We start from the raw sequence: 21,616 nt of genomic DNA, 5'->3' as shown, positions 1-21,616 counted from the left end.
AACATGCTCCAACGGCCAAAGACTGTCCAGCAAGAGTAAAGGCCTTTACTATAAAACGAACCATGACAATAGATAACATCTCCCATAAAGAAGCGCACAAAAAGGTAACCGATATTCTTGGAAATAGATTCGAGTTACTTGACAACTACGACCAACAATTCCCTGTCCTCCGGAAAGAAACAACAAATCCGACACATAACAAAGAAAACAGCTCCACCTCCTAGGGATGTGACCTCGAGTCGAAAAAATCGATCATTTAATAATCGATTTTTTTCGTTTCAAGATAAATCGATTTATAAAAAATCGATTTTTGAGGGAATAATCGATTTTTGTGGATATTTCGATTTTTTAATACGAAAAATGCATATTTGATATATAAGTATGAAAAAATATCTAAAAGGACGACTTTAAGATTATAAATACATATTCAAATTAATGATACATATATACATTTTTTAGTACTCTTAAATATTTTATTGCAGTAAAAATAATACAAAACTATAAGAGTACAAAATATAGCAATATAACAAACAAAACTAAGAAAATAAAAGAAAGCTATCTTCAAGCTTTTAGTTTAAGTAATAAAAAAATTCAATTAAATAATTGCCACAAATGTTTTGTATCAATTAACATTCGACTAGAATCAAAATAAAATTAAACGATTAATTTAAGTATTAAATATAACGAGAATTGTTGGGTATGAACATTAAAAAAGAAAAGGAAGCTTCCTCCAAACCTCAAATCAAAATTTATCAGAAACTTAAAAAATTATTGCCATAAATCTTCAGTCAAAGAGTTTAAAAATAATAGTTTTGGTAGTCGCTTTCCTAAAATACGGTTTCGAGTTTTTCTGACAATATTCCCAGCCTTCGAAAATAATCTTTCAGCTGGTGCAGAAGTGGCCATCACTGAGAGGTGTTTCAAAGCTAAGTCTGTTAATTTTGGAAAAGTTCCCTCAGAACTTCTCCATACATCGAGAGGGTCTACTTTAAGATTTGATAATGGCGCTGCGATATATAAATCTATCTCTGTATTTTTTGTCATTGACGTATTAGCAGCCATTATTTTGTTATGGTGTACCTGCCATATATCTTGATCGTCGCTGGCAACTTGTGATGAAACAGATGATTCAAAATCGGTCACCAGTATAGTATCATCATTCCTAGTATTTAAACTTAGGCATCGGTTGGTATAATTAATTGTTTTTGACAAAGATAATGGCTCATCTAAATGAATTTTTTTGAATCTAGGATCCAAAAACGTTGCGACTGAGAAAAGGTGAACTTTCTGTATGTTTTCAAATCTTTTTTTTAGTTCTGTTTGCAATGAATATTTGAATTGATTGGCCAAATCACTGGTTATCGGTATAGCGTCTAACAAAGTTCTCAAGCACTTGATAATAGGTATAGCTTTACTAGCTGTCACATATTTTTCAGCGCTCATTTCTTCGGTAACATTGTGAAAAGGCTTTAAAACTTTTCCAATTTCTTTGAGCACAACGATTTCGTTTGCTTGAAGCATTTGGGGTGCATTCGGATGGTTTATTAAAATAGATCCAATTGTGCTGCTCATTAACACAAAACGTTCAATCATAAATAATTGTGAGTTCCATGTTGTAGACACATCTCCGACCAAATGCTTCAATTTTCCTTCAACAAAGCTTTCCTGCATTTGCATCTGTCGCAATTCTTCAGCGCCTACACCACTTTGGTGGAACCAAGTTACGATTTTTCGTACTTTATCCAAAAAAAGTTTAACATCAGAGGAACTCCCAGAATTTTCAACTACTAGATTCAACGTATGTGCTAGGCATCGAATATGTTTTGCTCTGCCGAAAGTAATCTCAATAGCTTTAACCATGTTAGCGCCATTGTCTGTAGTAACACTCACAATTTTGTCATGCGACAAACCCCAATCTTCACAAACATTAAGAACCATCTCCGATAAATATTCGCCTGTATGATTGTCATGAAGCGGTTCACATGCGATATTCACCGATTTCATTTCAAAATTTTCTATAAAGTGAACAGTCACGCCTAAAAAACTTCTTAACTGCATATCCTTCCATTCATCTATTGTAAGATAGACGTTTTTAACAGACCGTAATTTTTGTTTAATAAGGGTCTTTTTTTCGTCATATTTAGTATCAATGAGATCTGTGATAGTTTTACGACATGGAACCTTGTACAAAGGAACGATAGTTTTCATTAGCTTTTTGAATCCTGTTCCTTCCACCATATTGTACGGAAGACTGTCCCGGCATATCATTTCTGCGATGCTGTTTGTTATTTGTTTATTTTTTTCTCCATCTGAGGCATATGCTGAAATTCTTGAAAAAGCCGCTCCGATAGTTGATCTAGCCCGTTTTGGAGTTAACGACGAAGCCTCAGTGTCTGTCAATGGCGAATGCACCAATGAATCATTATGCCTCAAATTGGTAGTATCCTGGACATCAACTTCATGTGAATTCTGCGGTGATAAAAATAAAAACAAAATATAATTTAAAATATTTTAAATAATAACTATTACATCAAATAATGAGTTTTACCTCGTCAGCTTGTAAGACATCAGAATGTTTTCTTTCCATGTGCTGTTTCAAGTTTGTAGTGTTATTGCATGTTTTTAATTCTTTTGGGCAGTATTTACATTTTGCGGTTGCATTTTCCTTCCTTATTGTAAAATACTTGCGCCAGCAGCTTCTGGGTGTTTTAGCAGCGGAAGACATTTTTATGGTTAAACCAATATTTATTTCGACACTTCAAAGCTTCCAAGAAATAAATAAAGGCAGGATCACAATTCATTACATATTTGTACGTAAAGATGGCACTGATTTTTATCGACTTGTTCACATTAGTTAGCTTACTTATCCATTTTATCATCCGTCGCACAGATGACACTATTTACAAAAATCGATTTAAAATGTGTAATTCATATAATCGATTTATTAAAAATCGATTTTCGCCTTTCATAAAATCGACTACAAAAAATCGATAATAAGAAGAAAAAAAATCGATTAAAGCAAAAATCGATTATTTTTTAACATCCCTACCACCTCCTACATCCACAAACTAGTACCTTACTCCAAAGTAACAAAAACCAAAAACAAAAACAGACAAAGAGAAGAAGAAAATGCCCTAAAGACAATGCAACAATGGAGAGAAGCCACAAACCCCGTAAAAACAAACATGGTCACAATAGAATCCAAACAAATCAAAGAAACCCAAGAAACCTTCAATGAACTGAACTAGCCATAACAAAGCCCATATCATCCAACGTCAATGAAAGACTAAACTATAATACAATAGAACTATTGAACAATATTCGCACAGCTTTCAACAAAATAAGCATTCTTCTAGACAACAATCTTATATTCAACAGTAAAAATAGCAATGATGAAGATTCTTCAAAGTAACATACAAAGTTTGAAAAAACCAGGAAACAAAGAGCTACTTGAGATCTGTCTACACAACCATGAAATAGACATAGCCATATTATCTGAAACATGGCTAACAAACAACATAGACACAAGCCTAAACAACTACAACTACGCATACGCCAACAGACAAGACGGATACGGAGGTGTAGGAATATATCTCAAAAAAACACATCAAATTCTCGATTTTTAAAATAGCAAGCGAAATAGAAAACATTGGGATCGCAACGATAAACCTCAAGAAGAACATCAACATTATAAGCGTTTACTGTCCACCGAACCTATCTGCACAAACCTTTAAAACGGCCATTGAGAAAATATTAACATACAGTAGGCAAGCGGAAAATATGACACTAATAGGAGGTGATCTCAACGCCAAAGCACCAACATGGAACACAACCCCCTCAAACGCAAGAGGAATTATACTCGAGAATGCTATTACAGATAATGATTTTTTCTGTCTCAACGATGGATCGACTACATTCTCAACCAACAACTCCCATAACCCAATAATCATAACACTAAAGGATAAATTCATACCCCATCAAACAACAACTAAAATTTTAATGAACAACGTACTCAAAGATATGAATAATCTGAAAATAGGAAACACCCTAGAAGAATTCACCGGCGCCATAAGAAAAACCATAGAGAAAAACACAATCAATAGCAATAACAAAAAATATGTACCAAAACATTGGTGGACCAACGAATCCCAAAGATTATTCAGACTAAGAAATGCCGCACGGAAAAAATATAATCAGCACAAAACTAATGAAAACTGTAACCTCCTAACAAACGCTGAAAATAATCTCAGAGAACATATAAAAGAACAAAATAATAAAGCCTTCAAAGAAATTAAAGACGAAATTTCCGAACCAACAAATATTAAAGATATGTGGGCGAAAATAAAAAACCTTAAAAAATACCAATGCGAAAAACAAATAAACAACTCCTGGAATAACCAAGATAAAAGAAAATATCTAGAATTTATAGCTAGAAACACACACCAAGACTCCACACCTACGAACACGAATATCAATAACGCAGACCACACTCTAGTAGAAATGAATATAACCAACTTCCAAAAGTTCCTACACACTAGAAACAAAAACTCAGCAAAAGGGCCAGACCAAATTTCATACCGTATGCTGCTACAACTGCAAGACGAAGAACAAATAAAACTATTCAACTTAATAGAAAACGTTTGGAAAGAAGGCGCAATACCAGAAGATTGGCGGAACATTAGAATAATTCCAATCCCCAAAAAAACAGGCGACTTAACAAACATATTCAACTACAGACCGATATGCTTACTCCCAGTATTGGCAAAACTTCTAGAAGGTATTCTAAAACTACACATAGATAACAAAATTAAAGACCACAACTTACTCCCGAGTCGATCCTACGGATTTCGTAAACACCACTCGACAGCTCAATGTATCAACGACTTGATAAACACGATATCCCTACACAAAAGCGAAAAACAACAAGTGATGGCAGCGTGTGTAGATGTGGAAAAAGCATACGACTCCGTCGACATAAACACTCTAAATAGCATCATAAAGAAAACACAGATAAATGAGAGAGTAACCAGATGGATAACGTCCTTCTTAAAACGCCGACATCTCATACTAGGCCATGAGAAAGTAAGCACGAGCAATGGACTAGCTCAAGGCAGTGGACTCAGCCTGACACTCTTCAATCTATACATCACACAGACCCACGCAATAATCAACGAAAACTGCAAACTGTTCCAATTCGCCGACGATTTCTTCATTGTTTGTTACAATCGTAAAAAAGAACAAACTCAGACCATCCTCAATGACAAGATAAAGGAATTCACGGACATCTGTAATAAAATAAACCTAAAAGTTAACTGCACCAAAACGAAAGTCATATACTTCAACCAAAAAAGCTCGGAAATAAATATCCATTTAAACAACAATAGACTGGAACAAGTTCACCAAATTAAATACCTGGGCAGATACATAAGCGTAAATAACTCATGTACACAACATATTAAACAAATAGTGGATAAAACCAACCAAACGTGCCGCTTCCTAAATATACTAGGCGGTTGCATCTTCGGAATATATCCACAAAGAGCCCTGCAACTGTACAAATCTTCGCCCGAGCAAAAATGGACTACGCTGCTTCAACCTTCGCTAACATTTCCAAAGCCGCCTTACAAAAACTCACGAAATGCTGCAATACAAACATGAGACGAAGTTTAGGACTAATTAGATCGACGCCAACGCACACAATTTACCATATGGCGGCAGAGATGCCACCCAAATACAGATTGGAGATGGCAACAGCAAAAGAAATAATCAAATGTATTGCATACAACCTACCGGCAAAAAGAATGATACTATCTAACAACCTTGATAAAAAATCCAGCTACTATTCAACATGCCAAAAATATAACCTAATCTTTCATAACATAGCACCTATTAACAACAAACCGGCGCATACTCAAAAACTACATTTGAACGACAGATTCCTCAAAGAAACAGGTAAAAACAAAAAAAGAAACAAACCAGGACATTATAAAGCAGATATATCAGGAAAAAAAGCAACAACTCGAAAACAACCAATTCGAAATAATATTCACAGATGGATCAATAAGAAACAACCAAACAGGAATAGCATTCATACATGAAAAATCGAACACAGTGGAAACATATTACTGCAATAAAACAGTAGCTTCCATGACAGCCGAACGGATTGCAATAGAAAAAGCAATAGAATTCGCCATACAACAAAAATTCCCAAAAGTAGCCATCCTCTCAGATAGCCTCAGTAGCATTAGCACACTAAAAAACCAGGAAAACGATAACTACATCGCTCAAAACATTATAGAAGCCATACATGCTTCAGATATCGAAAATTTGGAAATACATCACATCCCCGCCCACAGCAACATTAAACCGAACGACAAAGTAGACTCTGCAGCAAAGAACGCACCACTAAGCGGAAGCCTAATCAGAATACCCTGGACAATCAAAGATGCTATAAAAGAGATACATAAAAAAATAAAAGAAGAATGGGAACAAGAATACAAACAAAAAATTTTAAATAAAGGCAAAGCGTATGGCCAATTATTTCCAGGACTACTAAAAAAACCCTGGTTCCATAAAAAAGACCATAAAATGCAACCAACAGAACTAAAGCAGTTCAATAGAATCCTTTCAAACCACACCTTTTGCAAAGATACACTATTCAATGAATTTCAGTAATATGCAAACAGAGTAGACGTGTTTTTTTGTGCGCTGCAGTTATATCCTATTTACTTTTGTTTGTGACCAGCTTTTTTATATAGTTTTTTGCGAATACGCGTCTCTTTGATCACTTTCTAACTCTGTGGCCGTGAAACTAATTTAGTGTACGCTAAAACAAACCAAAGCAGAAAATTTTTGGAAAATTTAAAAACAATTTAAAAAATGACCACCAGAACAAAAATGACACGCCAAACGGTATCCACCCCGCAAAACAGCGCGAGCACTCTAACGAAAGTGGAGAAAAAAGGGAGCTCGCCACCTCCTTTCTGGCTTGAGCGGATAGAGGAACAACTCGAGTTGCAGAGAAGGAGTATCATCGAAGAGATTTCGGAACGAGTGAAAACATCTGAAGAGCGAGTAATGCAGCGGTTTGGCGAAATAGCGGCTGAAATGGCGAACCTGCGGAAAGCTGTAAAAACAATGGAAGAACGTGTGGGGAAAGCCGAAGCACAAATTCAACTGAACAGGCAACTTCAGGGTGAAATCGCGGTACTGAAGACTCAGCTGGACGAGTGCCAAAATCATGCCGTCTCCACAGATCTCATCATTAACGGATTGCCGCACATGGAGGGTGAGAACATAAACAATATTTTTGGTAGCCTGTGCCATACTCTCAATATGCCAGCGCCACAAATTTCCTCCGCCTTTCGACTGCGTAAGCAGAGCAACTCAACAGCGTCTGCTGTTATAGTCAAATTAACATCTCCTGCTGATCGCTCAAGTTTGCTCAGAACAGTGGCTAATTATTGCAAAGCCAAAAAGCGGCCACTATTACTCTCTGATGCTGGATTGAAAACTGAAGGCAAATTACACATCCACGAATGTCTGACTAAAGGCAATCGCGAACTAATGCGTTTTGCAATGCAGCTCAGGCGAGAGCAAAAAATAACAGCTGCTTTCACTATTCGTGGATATGTGTATGTACGCGTTCGCCCTAAATGCAAAGCAGTTAGGGTGACTAATATTGAGTGCATTCAAAATGCACTTGCTGCAGCCACCTAATCCTCTAATTAGCTGCTGAGAATATTTACTATGTGTTTATGTTTAAGCTCTACTTACTCTTTTTATTCTCTTCCTTTATTTTATAGTTTTTCTCTTACCCTCGCTCATCTTGTGCTACTTCTTATTTTTCTCTGTTCTTCTAACTACTGCTTTTGTTCTGTTTATTGCTCTTCTATCTTTGTTTATGCCAAACATTTTTGCAAATATACATATACTCTTGCGTGCTTGTGCTTTGTTGCTTCTGTTTTTGTTCAGTATAACTTAAATTCTTAGGTCTGTTCGGTAAAGTGAGGTCCAGCGTTAATGAAAATAAGAAAATTCTCATTGATATTATGTGCAAACAAAATGATGGTTTTAATGTAGTACATTTTAATGCGCGTAGCCTAAGTCAGGAAAAACTTGATTTTACTAGGTGCACATTCGAAGATTCTGCAGTCGATGTAATTTGCGTTTCTGAGACCTGGTTTCATCATGACCTCCCTGATTTTAACATCTCTTTAAATGGATACAATTTATTGAGAAACGATCGTAATCTTAACAGAAAAGGGGGGGGAGTTGCTGTGTACTGCAAAAAAAGTTTGAAATTTAAACTAATAGCAAAGTCAAATAACTGTGAAAATGAATACTTATTTGCTGAAGTATCTGATGGCATGAATAAAATTTTAATTGCATGTGTTTACAATCCTAACAAAAGTATTGCTCTTGATACACTATTTGTCGACCTGTCTGATTTTGTCTTAAATTATGAACGTATCCTGTTGTGTGGTGATTTAAATGTTAACATTTTAAAAAATGAGCCTAGTAGTAGTAAACTATTCGACCAGTTGGCAACAGCAGGACTTTGTGTTGTTAACGGAATTACACCAACGAGATATTCAAATAACTCCCAACCTAGTCTTCTTGATTATTTTATAACATGTGACTTGTCACATATTCTAAAATTCGACCAAGCTGACTTTATATCTGACCACGACTTAATATTTTGTACCTTAGATGTTGTGATGAATCGTCCAAATTTAGGTGCCACCTATGAGTATCGTGATTTTAAAACGTTGAATGTTAATTCTTTGTATTCAGACATGGGTTCTATAAATTGGAATGAATGTTGGTCTCTTAGTTCTGTTGATAATAAACTTGACTTCCTTAACCGTAACCTATCCTCGTTATTTAACATGCATGTTCCGCTTCGTTCTGTAAATGTTTTAAATAGTTCATGTCCTTGGTACAACTCGAAAGTTCGAGCTGCCATTAGAAAGCGCAACAATTATTATGCTAAGTGGAGAAAAAACTTGACGGATACTTCTTGGCGCCGATACAAGAAAATCCGAAATGAAACCACTGCAATAATACGACAAGCGAAACGTTGATACAGTTACTCAAAACTTGATCCGTCACTTCCAACAAGAGAACTGTGGCGCAACCTAAAAAAATTTAAAATTCATGGCAAGGAAAGCCCCGAATGTGAGATTGACCTTGATGAACTTAATGACTACTTCATTAGTGTTGGTAAGAAAACAAATTGTGCTCCTACTTTAAAAGAGTCCTCACCTTGTGCTACTCTAAAAGAACAATTTCAATTTATGACAGTTTGTGAGGTAGATGTCCTGAAAGCTTTATCCAAAATAAAGTCTAATGCAATAGGCGACGATGGTATCTCGCTAAAATTCGTCCGTATAGTCATCCAATATATAATAGGACCCCTTACCCATATAATAAACCATTGCTTGACTAGTTCATGTTTCCCAGCAATATGGAAAAAGGCTATAGTTTTCCCAGTCGCAAAAAAGGCAAACGCTACTTATGCTAGTGACTATAGACCTATCAGCATACTGCCCACATTTTCTAAAGTTTGCGAAAACTTGATGGCCATGCAAATTTCATCATTTGTACAGAACAATCGTCTACTCTCTCCACTACAATCTGGCTTCAAACAAAGTCACAGTTGCTCGACTGCAATGGTTAAAATACTGGACGACATAAGAATTAGTTTTGACAACGGAGACTTGACTCTACTTTGCTTACTTGACTTTTCTAAAGCATTTGATTCAGTGAATCACAAATTGTTATGTTTGAAGCTTAAACACTATTTCGGCTTCACAGACAGTGCGGTGAAGCTCATGGCCAGCTACCTTGGTGGCAGAACACAGAAGGTCAAGACCAGTAAATCAACATCTCAGTCAAGATGCGTACACACTGGTGTTCCGCAAGGGTCTATCCTTGGTCCGCTTTTATTCAGTCTTTTTGTCAATGATGTTTTTAACGTTTGTCAGTATGTGAATGTCCATGCGTATGCTGATGATATACAATTGTACTTGTCCAGTCGTATTGGTCTCGTTGAAGATTTATGTTTCAAAATAAACAGTGATTTGTCTGCTATTTCTGTATGGGCTAATGAAAACTCTTTATGTCTGAACGCGTCAAAGTCATATGTCTTACCTATATGTAATAATGTCGTGCATGTTGACAATATCCCTAAATTGTGGATAGGTACAAGTTCCCTTACCTTTATGGACAAGGTAAAAAATTTGGGGTTCATTCTCAACACAAAACTTACCTGTGCTGACCATATAAATAGGGTTGTGGGGAACATTTATGCTACATTACGTAAGCTGAGAGTCTCTGCAACATTCACGCCAGAGAAAACGAGGCGAAAATTAGTTCTCCAGCTAATTATGCCTCTCATTACGTACTCTGAGGTGGTATACAGCAAACTCGACTCATCTTGCCATAAACTGAATGTGGCATTTAATAACGCCACGCGGTATGTATATGGGATTGGCAGATATGAACATATCTCTGCATGGCGATCAAGGTTACTGGGATGTTGCCTTAACAGTTATTTGTCTGCTAGAAATTGCATATTTTTATGCAAACTTACACTATTCAAGTCTCCGCCCTATCTGACAGAGAAGTTGATACCAGTAAGGTCTCGCAGACACAACAAATTCATCGTTCCAAAATTTAATTACCTACCATCATCTAGATTATTTTTCATTAACGCTATTAAAGTGTGGAACTCATTACCCGACACTGTGAAGGCTGGACTTAACAGATTTAACTTCAGGGCACAAGTCTATAATTACTTTAAAAGTGTTTGATTGCATTAAATTAGGGCATTAAATTTCTCTCCACATTCTCTAATTACTACTTTTGTTCTTTCTTCTCTAAATCCTTTTTTTTTCTTTTCCTATTGCTTCTTTTCTTCTTATTAGTATAGTTTAGTTTAATATATTGGATTAATTCGTAAATGAACTGGTGTGAAATTTTAGATTAAGAAACTTGTACGTTAAAACTATTCCAGTTGCTTATAATATTGTTGAAGTACTACTAAAAGACCTTAGTCTTACTATGTACTATTTTATATAAACAAATAAATAAATAAATAAATAAATGAAAATATACAACAATAATAAATGCGAAACATGCAATACGATAGAAAACACAAACCACATCATATTTCACTGCAACAAGTACTCTAATTCAAGAAACAAGTACCCACCTATCAATAATAACTCATCAATAATCGGATTCTATCGAAACACCAACATAACCCATTACAATACCATCACTAACTTCCTGAAAGACATTCAAGTAAACCTATAAAACAGATGACACAAATCAAACTTTAACTGGAAACAAAAGAAAACTTACACTTGGAGTTGGCGTTTTAGCTCTTAAGCTGGCCAAATAAGTCTTCAATCTTTCCTCAGAAATACTGAAGCAACCTAAACCACACAAAAAACAAACAAAAAAAAAAAATTCGTACGAATTTGTGAAATTCTTTTTTGAAATTTTCTTTTATTTTGGTTTGCTTGCTTCTCGTTTTGAATTCAACCCTCAGATTCAAACTGATATAAGTATTGAAGCGGTGAAAAAATAAGAATTTAAAGCATTTTGTAATCGTGTAGAACGGCAAAAAGCAGCGAGAAGCCAGCTAACAGGTGGCGCTAAAGTAATCCTCCTATCAGAAAATGCTATAAATTTTGCGATTGGCCCCTTATGTCAGTTCTGTTTTGACATTTGTGTAGTAAACACATGCGAAATACACGTTTACAACCAAAGTTACGCTACACTGCTCCAGAACGCGGAATATTGCTGACTTTTTATTTGACCAATAATCGGTCGGTGACTTTGGCACAACGTGAATTTCGTCGCAGATTTCCTCGCGGTCCAACGCCTACTGGTGAAACACTGCGACGTTTAGTCGCTCGCCTCGAAGAGACTGGCACAACACGAGATGCTGCCAGGCGTGGCAGACCCCGGAGTAGCCGTTCTGCAGAGAATATTGCTGCTGTAGGCGAGGATGTCATGGAAGCGCCGTCGACATCGACCAGACGACGTGCCACGTAAATGGGTATCATTCGACGGTCTTTACAGCGAATTTTGGTACAAGATTTGAAGATGTTTCCGTACAAAGCCCAGACGGTGCATCAGCTGTTAGCTGCTGACCGCCAATCGCGTCTAACATACGCTCAAGCCATCCTTAATCACCACCAAGAGGAAGATGATTTTTCATCAAAAATAATCATGAGTGGTGAGGCCCATTTCCATCTTAGCGGGTACGTAAATAAGCAAAATTTACGCTTCTGGGGCGCTGAAAATCCGCGTGTAACCCACGAAGAGCCATTACACCCGCTCAAAGTCACTGTATGGTGTGCTGTTTTCGCTGGAGGAGTCATCGGACCTTTTTTCTTCGAAGACGTCGCGGGCCAAACGGTTTCTGTGAATGGTGAGCAGTACAGAGCTATGATCAACGAGTTGTTTTTGCCGCAACCTGATGAATTGGGATTGGAAAACATGTGGTTCCAACAGGACGATGCAACGGCACACACTGCACGTGCCACAACCGATATGCTGAAGGATGCATTTCCCGGGCGCCTAATCTCCCGTTTTGGCGATTTGCACTGGCCAGCAAGATCGCCTGATTTGCCCGCTCCAGACTTCTTTTTGTGGGGCTTTTTCAAGTCGCGGGCCTATGTTAACAAGCCTCAGACTCTTGCAGCTCTTAAAGACAATATCCGTCAAGAATGTGAGGACCTATCGCCGGAAGTTTTGGCCAAAGTGATGGAAAATGCCATAAAAAGCTCCAATGGCAATCAACTGTGGCGGCGGCCATTTACATGACATCATATTCTCGACTTGATGTAAAGAAAATTAAAAGACCAAAAAAAAAAGAATCCACAAGAAGAATCAAAGTTTTAAATTTTTTTTTTAAATTACACCCAAAAAAGATCGCAAGGTTACTTTTGCGCCACCTTGTATTACTTTTGAAAGATTAAGTGGTGAGTACTAGAATATGTATTTAAAAAACAATGTATATTAATATATGTAAGTTTATATTTGTATGTCTTTCAATAAAATTGTATTTTGAAGTCATTTAATTATTACAATGTGTAGTTAATATAGATATACTGACTTTTTTCACATGTACGCCACCAACCCAAACCTCATTTAGATTTTAATACTTGGTAATATTAACGGCTGCCTGCAAAGCAACTGAATAATTTTTTGCAAAAATGAGGTAACATTGCATCTTTTTCGAAAGTCACAAAAAGCAAGTAAAACTATTTACTACTTGTTCCAATTTTTTATCTATTTGGGTTCCTTGCTCTAATGTTACCTTTGCCTACACACATTATTAGGTATTTGTTTCCACTATCGTCGAGCCCATGATTCAATTATACAAGGTTAAGTAAAGTTTGACAACTGATTTCGGATGCTACTTAATCCATTGATGCAATTTGGAAGCAAGGGAAAAAAGGGCATAAGTTTATCCCCTTTCTGAAAATGTAGTAAAAAATTGAAAAAGGTCGTTGTAAGCCATAGAATAATTGTATGTTATTTTATAGGTGGTACTTAATTATTTCTATTTTTAACTTAACTATTCCCATGGATTTGTGTCATATATGTATGTATTTTGACCATGCATCGGATTGAAATCTATATGTGCCATTTGTAAACCTACACTGAAGTAATAAATAAAATAACTTGAGAATAGTGGAAACTCTTAACGAGGAAAACCCACTTTTATTTCGTCACGTCCGCTAATCATACATTTGATTTTTTAACGAGATTTGCAAAGTTAGATGTATAAAATCTGTGTTAAAAAAAGATAAATTTATATACAGTCACTCACATTCAAAGTCAGGCAGATGCATACGAAAACTTCTAGACATAATATCTATGTTTTGATGAAAGAAAACACATTCTACCTTTTTCTGTTTTTTCACAAAAATTGTTTTATTTAAAAACAACAAAAAAAATATATTCCAAGTTGCTTTATAAAATGTTAATGTATAAAAAACTGAAAAAGGCCACTTCTCTGTCTCACATTTAAAGTCGGGCAAACCATGTTTTGCAAATATGCATACCGTTATTTCTAAATTTTCTATACTTGTATTAAAAGCTATTGTTCATTGTTGCCTTGTCAATCATTGGGTGAGTTTATAAAAGTATTTTGCAAAATGCCGCGTAATGGTAAACAGTCTACATTGGAGGAACGCAAAATAGTAATTCAACTGCACTTAGACAGAAAATCTGAGCGAGCAATATCGAAATTGATAAAAAAAAAGCAAGTCAACAGTGCACGATATTATTGCTAGATACAATGAAAATGGTTTCATTGCAAATAAGCATCGTGGAACCCGTCCAAAGAAGCTTTCCTCCAAAGATGAGAGCATGGTGCTAAGGGAAGTGAAGAAAAATCCATTCATTTCTGCTCCAAAATTAACTGCGATGGTTAAAGAAGCTTCTGGGGTGGAGGTAAATCCCGAAACAATAAGAAGACTTCTTCGAAAAAATTATTTTCACGGCCGAGTTGCGCGGAAGAAGCCCCTAATAAGCAAGAAAAACCAAAATGGCCGGCTTGTTTTTGCTGGCCAATATATGGCTAAGGATTTCGATTTTTGGAGCACTGTAAGTGGGGGAAAAAATAACAATTTCATGATTTTAATATTCATTCTTTAGGTATTATTTACTGACGAAAGTAAATTTAATTTATTTGGATGCGATGGAAGGGGTAAAGTGTGGCGCAAACCGAACAAGGAGCTGGAAGACAAGAATTTAAGAAAAAACGGTTAAACACGGTGGTGGATCTGTAATGGTTTGGGGATGCATGGCGGCGTCAGGAGTTGGAAAATTGCATTTCATTGATGGAATAATGAATAAACACGTTTATTTAACAATTTTGAAACAAAATTTGAAAGAAAGCGTGAGTAAACTAGGCATCGAAAGTAGTTTTCAATTCTACCAGGACAACGATCCCAAACATTCCGCATATGACGTCAAGAGCTTGTTGTTATATAACTGTCCAAAGGTAATAAAAACCCCTGCACAAAGTCCCGACCTCAATGCCATTGAGCATTTGTGGGATGAATTAGGTCGCCGGATGCAGGAAAGGCAGTGTACATCAATTCAACTCTTGAAAATTGCTCTGCAGGAAGAATGGAATAAAATAAGCCCTGATGTTTGCAAAAAGTTAGTGGAATCGATGCCAAGCCGGCTACAAGCTGTTGAAAAGCAAAAAGGTGGAGCAACGAAGTATTAATTTTGCGTTGTGTACAAATTTTTTCACACCTGCGAATATAAATTTTAAGCAGTTATTAACAAAAAATCAGATTGATAATCTGCAACAAAAGACTTACCTAAATGTGGCTATGTAGCAGCTATTAATCAATGTAATTTTCACAAAACTTTCAATAGAATTGAAAGATGCGAAAGTCTAAGCAAAATGGAATAGGCAAAACAATATTGCCTGCTAACTTTTTCAGCAAAAATTTTAATTTCTACGCTTTTGAGTACTTTTTCTTTAGAATTCGCTCTGAAATAAAAAGTAGCTTTTCCAAGAGGATAACACGGATTTATTAAGTAGCTTCAAGATGGCTAACACAGGGTGAAAATTAGGCTACTTACATCACCTTTAATTATTGCTTCATGCGTCGAGCCAGTTGCATTACAATTTGCTATACTATTTGTGAATTTGAAACGTACATTTATTTATTTTTTGTTGCTTCTTTTCGTCTACAATTCAACCACCAGCAGATATTCACTGTTTTGCAGTTTGTTTTGATACTTTATTTCATTTATTTTCCATGTTATTCAATTGAAACTAATCATTTTATTTTATTTAACTTAATATCGGTTAGGTTAGGTTGAACTATGAAATTATTATGCATATTTATAATTCCAAAACTTACATCTCACTCATTTACTTTTCACTCACTCTTCTTCTTTCTCCCTTTTGCAGGACTTCCAAATTTTCCAGTAATTAAGGGTTTTTCAATTGGTGCGGGTCGATTTTGGCGCCCTGTGGCAGCCATTTTATTTTGGTGACGTCTGTGAAATCTTTTGTTTATTATTCAGTTGTTTATGCCAAATCATCATGGCAAGTTACACGATTGAACAGCACGTTCAAATGATAAAACTTGATTATCAAAATGAGTGTTCATTAACGCAAACGTTGCGCGCATTGCGCCCATTTTTCGGTAGACGTGGTGGCCCTTCAAAGTCGACTCTTCAACAGTTGGTGGCCAAATTTGAGACGACCGGGTCAGTAAACAATCAGCCAACACCCGTACGTTCAAGGAACGCAGGATCAGCCGAGAACATTGCCGCGGTCCGTGAAAGTGTACAGCAGAACCCGAGGCAGTCTATTCCTCGCCGTGCACAAGAACTTGGCCTTCCGCAGACTTCAACTTGGCGAATTTTGCGCAGGGACTTGGGCGTACACCCGTACAAGATCCAACTTACCCAGGAGCTCAAAGTTGATGACCATAGACAACGCCGTTTGTTCGCTGACTGACTTCGAATCGTTTGGAAGAGAACCCCAGTTTTGGGCGAAAAATCACCTTTAGTGACGAAGCGCATTTTTGGATGAATGGCTGTGTTAACAAACAAAATTGGCGCATATGGGAGGTATTTGAGGGTAAGGTTATCTCGCGCAGGGGTGATGTGAATTGGCCAGCAAGGTCATGCGGTTTGACCCCGCTAGACTTTTTCCTGTGGGGCTTCTTGAAGTCTCAGGTCTATGCAAATAAACCACAATCGACCGATGCTCTAAAGGTGAACATAACACAGGCCATCGCTCAAATTCAGCCGGATCTACGCGGAAGAATCGTTGAAAATTGGACCACTCGGATCCGTTCCACCGTAAGGATCCGAGGCGGGCATTTTAATGATGTCATATTCCACACTTAATGGCATATATGCGCCTTTCAAATAAAAAAATAATTTTGTCAATAACTCACGCACAGCTTGTTTTATTCCATTTCAACATCTACCCGCCCTTATTGAAAAACCTTTTAGACATCGGAAACTGCAACCTTTTAGAGAAACGTGAGCCAATCGCACATCATTAGGCACCACGTTTTCCATTTTTCCAAATATTTATAAACGAACGGGTGATTTTTTAGCTATTATCTTTTTAAGCAGTTGGTTTAAACAGCTGACGCACGTTTCGTGTTTGGTTTCTCTGTCAAACATCTTCAGTTTGGTCTATAACCATGAATCCTCTTACAAACGAACAACGCTTGCAAATCATTGAATTTTATTATAAAAATGCGTGTTCTGTTAAGAAAGTTTATCGCGCGCTTCTTCCATTTTATGGTCAGTTTAATCGACCCACTGAAGTGGCTATTCGAGCTATTGTGACTAAATTTAGAACCGAATTTACATTATTGGACATCAAACCATCAACACGTTTACGTAGAGTGCGAACTGAAGAACATATAGCAGCTGTATCGGCCAGTGTTAATGATGAGCACCAATTATCGATTCGTCGCCGTTCGCAGCAATTGGACCTCTGTTACTCAACAACGTGGAAAATTTTGCAGCTGGTGCAAGATTTGAAGCCGAACGACCTACCGCGACGCAGAATTTTTGTTGAATGGGCTCTTGGAAAGTTGGCCGAAGATCCATTTTTTTATCGAAAAATTGTGTTCAGCGGCGAAGCTGATTTTTGGATCAATGGGTACGTAAATACGCAGAATTGTCGATTTTGGAGTGAAGATCAGCCAGAAGAATTGCAAGAGCTACCAATGTATCCAGAAAAGGTCACAGTTTGGTGCGGTTTATGGGCTGGAGGTATCATTGGACCGTACTTCTTCAAAGATGCTGCGAATCGTAACGTAACTGTGGATGGTGAGCGCTACCGTAAAATGATATCCAACTTTTTTTTGCCCAAAATGCAAGAGCTTGACTTGCCTGACATGTGGTTTCAGCAAGACGGTACCACATGCCAGACAGCACGCGTAATAATGGACTTGTTCAGAGGCGAGTTCGGTGAAAATATTGGCCACCCAGATTGTGCGATATAACGCCTTTAGATTATTTTTTGTGGGGCTATGTTAAAGCTCATGTCTATTCAGACAAGTCTGCTTCAATTAACGCATTGGAAGACAACATTAAAGCATTTATATGTGAGATGCCGGCCGAAACATTGGAAAGAGTATGCCAAAATTGGACTAAGCGGATGGACCATTTGAAGTGCAGTAGCGGTCAACATTTGCATGAAATAATCTTCAAACATTAAATTATATGGAGCAGCAGGAGTCGGTACAGCTGCCGTAGAATCAGCAACTAATTTACTTACGGCCATAATTGGATTTCAGAGAGTTGTCACAACTACAAAAAAAGCACTCCCACAACTTGAAAATAGACCGAGGAACAATAATTCAACCTCCTACGGTCAATCCCATACTTTGCATTAGCTGTCAGTTAATCAAAACATAGCTATTTCTGAAACGCACGTTATCGTTTTTGTTGAACCGCTGTAAAATCGTATGTTTTACCGTGAATATTTACGGATTTAAGTTACCGAGCTGAGTAATCGTGATGGATTATGATATTTCAGGTGAATATTATTATTTGTTAATAGTGTTTGTGATTTTAATAGTTATAAATGGATAAGTGGTGCCTATTTCATTTAGGGTATAGTTTATTTTTGTTTTTTTTGTGTTTTTTGGTTTTGAAAACCCAGTTTGGTATATTTCCCAGTCCGTCCAAGCGAAAGTTAGTGTTGAACATGATACCTGGTGCAATTAGCTCGCCACGTTCATAAAAGTTAGCTGCAGATACTTGCAGATAGAGGGTCATATAAAGGGTTTGATACACGCTTATCTAAAGTCAATATAAAAATTATTGCATTTGTTTTGATTTCTAAGCCAATTTTGCTTATCTTAGGTATTGCCAGCTCATCAGGCACTAGACAAGTAACTCGTCAATATCTCTACAATCAAATGCAAGGGCAGAATTTGACATCTTTGGAAGAAAAATTAGATTTCTTAGAAGATAACCTGGTGTCTTGTCATGCATATTCAGCTGAATATGTGCAAACATTTAAGAAAAGCTTTTCTTATTTTAAAGCACAGCTTAAAGAAAAGTGGACTAAAGCCAGAAGAAAGGAGGACGCTTTTCTAAAAGCTAATCAGTCTTGGTTAAATGGAACAATCGAAATTCCAAATAAGTCACATTTTCGCCCTGGCCGTCCATTGAAATCATTCGAAAAGTGTAGTGAGCGAAGTAAACGTAGGAAAACGGAAGAAGTCCGTTCCATGGTAGAAGATACAGTTATTATACATGCTGCGCAATCCACTCTAATAGCAAAAGGGCAGAGGGACGCCTCGCGAATTCTGAAAGAAATCGCAGAATCACCATCACGCGCAGCAAAATACAAAAGTGCATACAAAGAATCAATAAACCCGGGGAGAGGTAATATATTGACACCACTTGCAGCCTTAGCTATGTTTGTAGAAGCAGACTTAACAAGAGAGCAATATGAAATAATTCGTAATACAAACCCTTATCTTTATCCCTGTTACGATCGCTTATTAGAAGCTAAAAAAGAATGTTACCAAACGCAAATACGGGTAACTAGTTCTTACGCAGAAACTGACTTGCAAAGCCTCATCGATAAGACAATTATGCGCTTATCAATGTATTTAGAGGAGGTGCTCTTCACTCTAAGCGAGGACGAAAGAAATTCTCTTACAATAATATGCAAGTGGGGATGCGATGGTTCCCAGCAAGCTAAATATAAGCAAAAAATTGAGGATACTTCTGGTTCGGATGCCAACATTTTTCTTAGCTCTTTTGTGCCACTACAAATCACCTGTGGAAACGAAAACAGAAAAATTGTTTGGCAAAACCCTTCTCCGTCATCTCCTAGATTCTGTAGACCGATAAGATTTAGGTGTATCAAGGAAAGTATAGACGTCACGAAAGAAGAAATAAATTTTGTTGAATCCTCAGTAAACAACTTAGTTGCTTCTGACATAGAGCTGCAAGGAAATAAATTTGTTTTCCGGCATATTTTTAAGATGACGATGGTTGATGGTAAGGTTTGCAATGCTGCCACCGATACCAGATCCACTAGCCATTGTTATTTGTGTAAAGCAACATCGAAAGACTTTAACAATCTAGACAAAAAGAATGAAGTTAGCCTAGATTCCCTTGATTTTGGACTATCCGTTCTGCACGCTAGAATAAGATTATTCGAAAGTATTTTGCATTAGGCTTACAAATTGCCAGTGAAAAAGTATAGAGCAAAGAGAACAGCTGAGGAATAACTGTTGGAAAAAACCACAAAAGAAACCATTCAAAAAAGATTTCGGGATGAGTTAGGCTTACTTATAGACATGCCCAAAGCAAATTATGGTAACACCAATGATGGCAATACAAGCCGGCGATTTTTCGAAAACCCAAAATTGGCTGCAGATATCACAGGTGTTGATTATAATTTAATTTACAGGCTTAAAATAATACTGGAAGCCATATCTAGTGGCTATGAAATTGATTCTGCTAAATATGATGAATATGCATTGGATACCGCTAAATTATATACTACTGTGGGCAAAAAGTAAGGTGAATTTGGTTGTAAAATGAAAAATCTTTATTTATTCTTGTAAATCAATTTCATCCTCTTCAAAATAATCCCCTCTCGATGAAATACACTTATGCCAACGATTTTTCCAATCCCCGAAACATGCCAAATAGTCCATTTCCGGTATAGCCATCAGCACCTTCTTCGATTCAGCTTTTATCTCCTCAATCGACTCGAAACGCGTTCCCCGGAGTGGTCTCTTGAGTTTTGGGAATAGCCAGAAGTCACACGGAGCCATAGCAAGCGAACACGGTGGTTGCGGAACGATATGCGTGGAATTTTTGGCGAAATGGTCACGAAGAACGAGTGCAGTGTGAGACGGTGCATTATCGTGATGCAAAAACCAAGAGTTGTTGGCCCATAATTCTGGTCTTTTTAGACGAATTGCTTCACGTAAACGACGCATAAGGCTCAAATAATATTCTTTATTAACAGTTTGGCCAGGTGGAAGGAATTTATAGTGCACCACATCACGAAAATCGAAAAAGCTGTCATCATGACCTTTATTTTTGAACGACTTTGACGTGCTCTTTTCGGTCTGGCCTCGCCTTTAGCACGATATTCGCTTGATTGGTCGGTAGTTTCAGGGTCGTAAGCATAAATCCAAGTCTCATCTCCCGTAATGATGCATTTGAGCTTGTCCTCATAGTCTGAAAGCATTGTTTCACACACATCAACGCGACGACTTTTTTCCAAGAAATTGAGAGTTTTCGGTACCAAACGAGATTTTACTTTTCGTAGGCCCAAATGGTCTTTCAAAATGGTTTTCACAGATCCTTCTGATATTCCGATCATGTCAGTAAGGTCTTTAACAGTCAACCGACGATTTTTGAGCACTAACTCCTTCACTTTATTGACGTGTTGGTCATCTGTTGGCGTCGATGTTTCGGACGACCATCCAAGTCATCAACATATTCTCGACCCTCTTTGAAGTCTTTGTACCACTTATAAACATTTTTCTACGACATGGTCGAATCACCAAATGCCTTCTGCATGCCAAACGTTTCCGCAGCCGAAATT

General features: G+C 37.1%; 2 protein-coding genes across 2 annotated transcripts; one reads left to right on the top strand and one right to left on the bottom strand.

The window, feature by feature from the left end:
• Nucleotides 1–626: 626 nt before the first annotated feature.
• LOC129238430 (E3 SUMO-protein ligase ZBED1-like) lies at nt 627–2,725 on the bottom strand. The gene is made up of 3 exons (XM_054873455.1): nt 2,549–2,725; nt 1,416–2,469; nt 627–637 (listed from the first exon to the last, which is right to left on the bottom strand). Exons 1-3 carry the CDS (start codon nt 2,723–2,725, stop codon nt 627–629), a joined length of 1,242 nt encoding a protein of 413 aa, XP_054729430.1.
• A 9,307-nt stretch (nt 2,726–12,032) lies between these two features.
• On the top strand, nt 12,033–16,052 carry LOC129238704 (uncharacterized). The gene is made up of 2 exons (XM_054873826.1): nt 12,033–13,001; nt 15,965–16,052. The coding sequence occupies exon 1, from the start codon at nt 12,070–12,072 to the stop codon at nt 12,841–12,843; it is 774 nt and encodes a 257-aa protein (XP_054729801.1). The 5' UTR covers nt 12,033–12,069; the 3' UTR covers nt 12,844–13,001; nt 15,965–16,052.
• The last annotated feature ends 5,564 nt before the right edge of the window (nt 16,053–21,616 follow it).

Source organism: Anastrepha obliqua, chromosome 2, assembly GCF_027943255.1.
Source record: "Anastrepha obliqua isolate idAnaObli1 chromosome 2, idAnaObli1_1.0, whole genome shotgun sequence".
Classification (NCBI taxonomy): domain Eukaryota; kingdom Metazoa; phylum Arthropoda; class Insecta; order Diptera; family Tephritidae; genus Anastrepha; species Anastrepha obliqua.
The sequence above is the reverse complement of the archived record's forward strand: the minus strand, read 5'-3'. Positions and strand labels throughout refer to the sequence as shown.